Here is an 8615-nt window from a genome sequence, read left to right as displayed (position 1 = left end):
GACTGAGGTTTGTTTTTCTATAGATCATGTGCCAGAAACCCCTCAAAGTCAGTAAAGGAAGAAAAACACCAAGTACACTAGATGAGCTGGTGTGATATTTTCTGTGCATATGTGCACCTACTCGTGTCTACGGTATCCCAATCATGACCCCATCTCACTACTACTCATAGCTCTGGGGCAAAGCAGGATACAAGCTCCTTTATTTAATTTTAGGGGCCCACATGAATAAATCATAAAAGGATTTTGTAAATGTTTGGGCTTCTTCCTCGTTTCCTCATATTAGGTTATATATTATAGGTGTCTGTGATGAAACAAAAGTTAATTATAATAGAATATTAGGTGATTGAAACAACAGGATATTGTGATATAATAGTCTTTGACCCATGTGGCAGTTCATTAAAACTTAAAAACATACACACGCACCACTTAACAACAACACTGACGATACACAAAATATACATGAGAAAAAAAACTGAAATAAAAAGTTTAATAATTCACATCAGCTGAGAAACAAAGATTACAGTCAAAGAATATTTAAAGTTGACAATTAAGTCCTGTTTAGAGCAGATAATAAACCTTTTTTGTAAGTTTCTATCCACTCTGGTGACACCAAGCCTGGAGAGCAGTCACATGGATCAAGTGATGCCAAGTCTGCAGTCATATCACAGGTGAATGTGATACAACAGGTGTTTGTAATGCAAAAATATGTGATTGTAATAGAACAATAAATAATTGCGACACAACAACAGGTAGTTGTGGTGCACCAACAGGTGACTGTGATCCAAAAACTGGCAAATGTGATGTAACAACAGGTAATTGTGATAAATGTAATTTAAATTATTTGCAAAGAAAGAATGGCTGCTTTCATATCATTATAGGTTCTAAATCTTTGGGTTTGGGACTGTTGGTCAAACTTCACCTTGGGCTTTGTGAACCTCTGAAACATCTAACATAATGAGTAAACTATACCATTTATAGATTAATTGAGGATCATCTTTAGTTGAAGCCCTAATGTGATGCAACAATCAAACAACAAATGTTTGTGATCACCTATTAGGTAAATATGATCATAGACATAGGTGATTGTGATCAAACCAACAGAATCAGTCAACACACAGCCCGAGTCAAAGATCTGTACAGTAAGATGCCACGTTGCCAAGGGAGCTGAGTGACGTCATGAGAACAAATACACGTCAGCCATCAGAGCAATGAAAGTGATGTAAAGAAATAAAGAAGAAAATCCACCTTTGAGTTGTATAAAATTTTGTGTGACATCCAGCAAAAAAGCTGCTCCGTGAGCTTTAGACAAATGACTTTTACAGGACACACAGCACTCATGGTTAGTACATTTTCTGTGAGCCAGAGATGATTTAGATATATACATTTTAAACGTAATGTTTCATATCGATGGAACAACTCCAGGAGAGTGCATAATGCTGTTTGTTTGCAGATGTCGACTTTGCTGTACATTCATTAAAACATGGTCTAACTCCAGATATACATGGCAATGAATAAGGGACTTTGGTTGCTGAGTCAGTTAAAAAAACAAACAACAAACAATTTTGTTCATTGTGTCAGTTGAGACACTTATAACATTTAAATCTAGTCAGTAGCAGCCATTGTTACATGTACAGAATGAATCATTGTAAAGTGGTGATTAGTATTGCAGCTGGTATATTAAACATGCTGCATTATTGGCACAAGAAGCTAATGAGTGCCATATATGATCACAGTGTTGGATAAAACACATCCTGACTAATGCTTTGTATATGGTTTGACAGACAGTTAAAGGTGGTGATTACATCTTTAAAATGTCACAGACCTTTAACACAGGCTGCGACCTCTGTCCAATTTCAAAGGGAACATAGATTAATTGGAATATTCTGTTTTTGAGACAATGTTTTAATTAGTACGCCCACACTGTTCTGTGCAGAATGCGTATACCCTGGTTTCTAAAGGCAGGCATCCGCCAGATTTGTTCAGACACAGACAGGGCTCCATAATTACACTCCTCTATTCAGCAGCACTGCCTGTGCGTCAGCACAAACGTCATATTAGAGCCGCACATGGGGACAGGGCATTGGAGAGAGAGAGAAAGAGAGAGAGGAGAGGACTCCTCCTTACGGTTGTGCTGTGTTCGGGCTGTACTGTAGCTGCTCACAGGCAGATGTGCTGTCGTTCTCTGTCTCTCACGTACAAGGTGAAAGATTGAAGGGGAAGTAGTTCTGTTCTGTGCAGGTCCACACTTGTGTAAGAAATACATCCAGGAGTAGGAGATCTATAGCAGCAGAGTGACAGGCATGCTGCCGTGTAGCCTCCACTATAAGATGACAGCTTATTGATTCAGGTCTGGTTTGGCTGGGAGCCCCATATGATTATGAAATATGGCCTAATGATTTAACAAGGTGGCGCTTAGTCTAGTACACGCCAGCTAAAGACTTGATGATTGGTGATTGCTCCCTCTTTCTCTCATGGTCTCTCACTCTCTCTCAAATGTTGCATCCACCTCTTGTTCTGACTCTTGGGTATTTAAGCACCCCACCCATCAGCTCTGTCTCTAATAAAAAGACCTTTAGAGTGTTGTTAATGGCAAAGGTTCTGTATTTGGATTATTTTCCCCCATCCTATTCCCAAGTATCTGGCTAGAATCTGGCACTTGAGTGACTACCTAAATTCAAAATCAGGCCCTACTTCAGGCAGCTTTGTTTTCCACTGATTAACTGTATACAGGTCTGCTTATGAAACGCCCAACATAATAACCAGATGATAATGATGATTATAATGGCGTCGACGGTGATGATGGGAATGATTATGACAATTAGAGTCTGTAAATTGATAGCCCCTTATAACTCATTTATGCATACAATCTGAGGCCAACAACCAAATAAATGAAATGACCTCGTCCACCCCTCCTCTCTCTCTCTCTCTCTCTCTCTCTCTCTCTCTCTCTCTCTCTCTCTCTCTCTCTCTCTGTCAGACAAGGACACTCACACCTCGTTCACAACTCAAGGCAAGGCCGGTAAAGCCTGCCACAGACTGTGTGTGCTCTGGGGAAAGCGTTAACCCCTGACCGCCCAAAAATTAACCAGATGAGCGCTGATTAACCAAAAAAAAAAAAAAAAAAAAATTCTGGGCTGATGTGCCCTTGAGCAAGAAGCCCTTTTGCTCTGCACCTGACCCTTTCCCCAGACCTTCCTGCAGGCAGAGCAAAGGAGTATTTCCCTCAGGGGGATCAATGAGGTGTCACGTTATACATGATCTGCTTTGATGCTACAGTGCCCCTGCTCCCCTCTCCTCCTCGTCGCAGCCTTCATCCCTCCGTTTTAGGCTAACGGGAGGCGCGCGGGAACAGCGGTGCGCACCGAACGGCTCTCCCGTCCTGACTGTCTTTTATTCTGTAGCCTACCCACCCACCCAACCACCCGTATATCTGGTGAGAATCATCCACACACTGAATACATTGTGTGTCAGGGGGAGGGAGAGAGAGAGAGAGAGAGAGAGAGAGAGAGAGAGAGAGAGAGAGAGAGAGAGAGATCCTCCTTGGCACACACCAGTCAGTGTGGCAGTGTGATTTTGACTGACTGGCTGACTGGCTGACTGACTGACGGGGGATTTTGGAGGAAACAAGCAGTAAAGGGACGACACACTCTCCTGGTTTTTCTTTCTTTTTTCCCACACATTGTCGCTCTCTTGTCTGTCAGCGTTGATACAGCCGATGGTTTTCTAGACGCGCCGCCTGTATCCAACTCAGCATCGGTTTTTGCTTGATTTCTCCTCTCCTTGATTGGCTGAACCGGGGCTGATCCCAGCCAACCTGGGCCGGGCCGTGGGGCTGTTCAGCGAGCCCTAGCTGAAGTTGGCACCCGAGATGAGCGCCTTGAGACCCGGGAGCGGGGCTATGTCTCCGCCGGGGAGAGGGTCTTGGTCGTGGCGGTGCTGCTGGTGGTGGTGGTGGGTTCTGGTAATCGGGATGGCAGTAGGCTCGGGGGACCCGTGGATGTCCGCGGAGGCATGCCCGTCTACTTGTTCCTGCAGCAGCACCAGGATCTCCTGCGTGGACCCGGAGAAGGGTATCAATGCTTTCCCCGTCCTGCAGAGCGAGGCGGAGATGGAGAACATCACCGACATGTGAGTGTCTCTCATCAGCATCAGATTTACTACAGATGGAAGATGTCGGGTGCATTGGTGGTCCTTAAATCTTCATATTTAGCCTGCTTTTATATTTTCTAACTCTTCCCAAATAGAAGAATGTCATTTTTTTTTACCCCTCCTCTGCCAATTATATCTGGAGTCTGTCAGCTCGGTCCACAAGGAAAAAAAACGAGAAGCAGTCCACAATTTGACCATTTTTAGGATGAATTTTAATCTCATGCAAGAATTTAAGACTATTTTTATACATTTATCATTTAAACGAGTGATTTAAATCCTAAATATTTATTCGGCACATCATATATAACCTATTGCATAACAGACTCATCGCTGTATGAGGCAAATCTTTCCGCAACAGCACCTTTAAAATGAACGGTGGATCGACTTTATTCTGACAAATAGACAAAGCCCAGTCTGTGTGCGGGAGAGTGCACGTGTGCGTGTGTGCGCGTGCGTGCGTGTGTGCGCGTGTGTCTACATGTGTGTACGTATACGTGGACACAGACAACACTGTCCAAATATTAGCACAGACACTTCCCAAGATGGCTTATATGAGTGTATTTAAATGAACCACAGAAGCGGAGAAAAATCAATTTTCAAGAAAAAAAGGCGAGATTTTTTCTAGTCAGAGTCAACATTTTGCTTGTATTAGAAAACAGGACCCTCCTTTTTTGGGGGAGCTGCTGGGTGATAAATCAATTCATTGTCTGTCATTGTGTACATTTGAAATATGTCATTTCATAAACCGTCATTCGGCCTAGAAATAAATTGAGACATGTCTAAGCGTTTCTGTCTGCGAGCAATTAAGCAGGAGATTGAAATATTTAATTGCTGCAATATCTTCCTTGGCAAAGATAAACGGCCTTGTTGATAATCACTTTTGTCAGAGATAAACAATCTTCATCGGCGGCCTTGGAGAATCCTTGGAAGCTGTTTGAATGAGCAAGCAATCTGGTGAAAAGCATTCACTGAGTGCTTGGCTAATGTAAACAGACAAATTACTGATGACCATGCCACGTCTAATTCCAAACGACCTTGCCAAAAAAACAACAAAAAAAACAGGGAGATGGGTTATCATGTCCCCGGTCTTTGTTAATTGGTATCCTGATTTTATGACATCGCTCAGACACACTGAAACAGCACAAACTGACATAATATTTAGAGCTTTCACTGTCAGTGTGGATTCATGACAGCGTTTAAAAGGCTGTAACACATTTCCTATATGAGCTGTACATTGTGTCAATTGCCAGCCTGTTTAGTATAAAATCTGAGTCAAACAAATCATATTTAGCTCCCATCTGCTGGGATAAGAACTGCTTTCAGGACTGGAGGATACTGACAAAATCAAACATGATATTTGACTGATAACTTAGATAATGTTAATGATATTTAAACTGTGCCATAATCACAGCTTTAAGACACCTAAAAAATACATTTAACCTACAATATAGGTGATTAGTACCAACAAAAATCTACTTTTATATCTCAATAATAGTATATTTTGCCCAGCTGTAGCTGTAGTAACCTTACCTCCACCCTTCCCTGTACACACACACTCAGACAAACACACACAGCAGTAAAGGGCTAATCAAACCTGATGAAAAACCAAAGGTGTATATATGTGCATGGTCTCAGTATTTGGCAATGGCATTATTGTACAGCAATTACTTTAACGGCAACACAGTTTTAGACGTTTAAGCTACTTTATCTGCTGACTGTGAAGAAGCACAGTGATTGGTCATTTATTGTAGATCACAAAAGAGATTGTTACCCCAAAAACATTTAGTTAGAGTTGACTTTTGTGTTCTGTGTCATTATTATCCAACATTTTCACAGTCTAATTAAAGTTATTTTATGGAAGTATGTGTTGACGATGCTGCTTCTCAAAGAGGGGGTTTCAATTTTCAGTGTTTCTGCAAGATGCTGACATGCTGTTGTCAGTTTCTTTATTGAAAGACACACCAAATATGCTTTGTGCTAAAGTATTTTGCTGCTATTTTGTTTGGTAGAGAAAGTAGAGAGCTGAAAGGAAATGAGTGGAGAGAGGAGGGGTGAAACAAAAGTCTCCTGCACAGGAGTTATTGTGATTACACAGTCAGCATCTTAGACCCCTTATAGGCCACTAGGGCACGCCTTTAATATTCTCTATGGGTTAGGTGTGTTCAGTATGAATGTAGAAACTAGATGATATTTCAGAGAGCTCAGATACAACTGTTACATTTTATTTGAAATAATTAGCAACAAAGAAATCAAAGCATTGACCGAAGCAGCCACATAATGATGTCAAAAATCAATGAATCTAATAAGAATAGTTTTTGTTTCAGTTTCTCAGTTGGACGCTGTTCGTCTACCACATGAACCATATCTACCATATTTAAGGACCTTGTGCAACAATAACACTGAGGGTTTCTGCAGGATACTGACTGTTGCAGCTTGTTCTCTCTACAGGAGTGATCGTTCTCAGTTCAGAGGTTTAATGTACTCAGATATCTGATCCCAGAGTGGTGAAATTTCAGAAGTACACAGAGAACTTGTTCACACTCATTCACTAAAGGGAGTTGCCCACTATAACCACAATCATGTTGGCCCTTAGACACTAACAGGTCAAGTGCCTTGCAGAGTGAAAGAGGCACGAGCTTAAAACTACCAGCTCTCCCCCCCAGTGTGCCATATATCAGCCGCAGTCCTTCAGGGGTTCATTTTTTAATTTGGAGCTGTAATTATATGGGCTTATTATGTAGCTTTGTCTTGTGGAAATGTTTCTGTTTATGTGTCCCTCAGTTAACAAATGAGCCATCTGACACACCACTTGTTTCTCCTGACAGTTACATCGCCAACCAGAGTAGCTTCTCCTCCATCAACGACAAAGACCTGCACTACTACAAGAATCTCAGGAACCTGTGAGTCTTTTATAGCTCAAATTACAAAGACAAACACTTCAGTTCAGGGCAGACATTCTGAATTATTGGACAAATTTGCTAAAATAAATGATTACGCATACATTTTTGTTATATATTTTATATTCTGTGGCCATTCTGTCACTTATCTTTATTTCTCTTGCTTTAAAATGTTCCTTTGCCGTATATAATGGTACATTTTATAGGGCCATGATACATAAGCAGCATTTAAAGCAGAAAGAGGATCAATTTCACCACATTTTCATAATCAGTAGTACTTATTTATTACATTATAGTCCACTATATGAAACATATTGATTTACTTATCTTTATCTAGTAATTTTTCTTCTTTGCTTAAGGCAATGTGTTGTCCATGTTTGTTAATTTAAATTCCTGCTGTGTTCATCGCAATGTCTCAGGATGTAAGCAGTGATGGTGTTTTTACTGTGCATCTGTGCCTCTTTTTATTTCTTAAAAAAAGAACTGTCTACCAAGCAGCAGTTTCTTGCAATGTAATAATCTGTTAAGTGGACACTACCTAATGTCCCAGCCAATATCCCATTTGGTAGACAGATTAGCACAAAGCTTTTATGCACTGCGAGTGTGTGTGCTTTTAATTGTGGTCGGACCCAGTGGGAACAAAACTCTTAATGCTGGCAGGATGAGTGCTGCGTTTGAGCCACTGTCAAGGACAACTGACCCCTGTGTCTTAGATGTACTTTATACACAGTTACACTCTCTGAAAGTCTTCATATCTTATAAAGTTATCATATTTTTACAGAAATACCAATATCTTTAAATTGGTTGATATCTAATTCTTAGCTTAGTCATCAAATCAGATGTAAGAACAACAAGCTTCTTACATCTGTTAGTTTCTCTTACACTTATAACTACACACCATAGACTTCTGAATAACTGCTGATGCTGACATTCAAATACTACATTTACAGTAGATCAATAATATCTGCGCCCTACTGTATGATTCCTAAATGAACAGCCTAGGTGTGTAGTGCCACTTTCCAAAAAAGCATACTTTGTTATAAAGATTTCTTAATTTGAATAAATAATTTATTAATGCTTTACAAATCATTACTAAGGCATAAATATGAGTAAATTTGGGTTGCCAGGTTGTAAAAATCCCCTTTGTTGGTGAATATCCACTTAATCAAATGTGTTTTATCAGTCTTCATGGACTGAGTGCCAACTGATCAGTGACCTGCAATCATGTTGTTGACAAAGTTGATGTTGCAGTTGTTGTCGATAGTTTTATTTATAATAATGATGTTGACGATGATATTGTATTTGTTTTGTGTCAGAACGGTGACCAACAGCAGGCTGACTTATGTATCGAAGCTGGCCTTTCAAAACAATATCAAATTACAGTACCTGTAAGTACAAACTATTCTCATGTTATCATAAAATGTATTTTCCGCTTTCTGTTGATATGACAGCTACTGACCAATGTTTGAGAAAAAAAATCACTTTTATAGAGTAATTTGTTTTAGTCAGTTAGGGTTAATACAGCTAACAATGAGTTATCTTTTGAAATCTTTAGTTTAGTATGCTAAT

General features: G+C 40.2%; 1 protein-coding gene across 1 annotated transcript in view; it reads left to right on the top strand.

Annotated features, from left to right (window-relative positions):
- The first annotated feature begins 2548 nt into the window (after positions 1 to 2548).
- Positions 2549 to 8615, top strand: part of ntrk2a (neurotrophic tyrosine kinase, receptor, type 2a) — an 89055-nt gene continuing 82988 nt past the window's right edge. Inside the window, exons 1-3 of the mRNA XM_067611718.1 lie at positions 2549 to 4128; positions 6975 to 7049; positions 8363 to 8434. Of these exons, the coding sequence (XP_067467819.1) occupies positions 3869 to 4128; positions 6975 to 7049; positions 8363 to 8434 (407 nt within the window). The 5' untranslated portion in view covers positions 2549 to 3868. The remainder of the gene's footprint in view (positions 4129 to 6974; positions 7050 to 8362; positions 8435 to 8615) is intronic.

Source organism: Thunnus thynnus, chromosome 2, assembly GCF_963924715.1.
Source record: "Thunnus thynnus chromosome 2, fThuThy2.1, whole genome shotgun sequence".
Lineage (NCBI taxonomy): Eukaryota > Metazoa > Chordata > Actinopteri > Scombriformes > Scombridae > Thunnus > Thunnus thynnus.
This window is presented reverse-complemented; position numbering and strand designations above follow the sequence as displayed.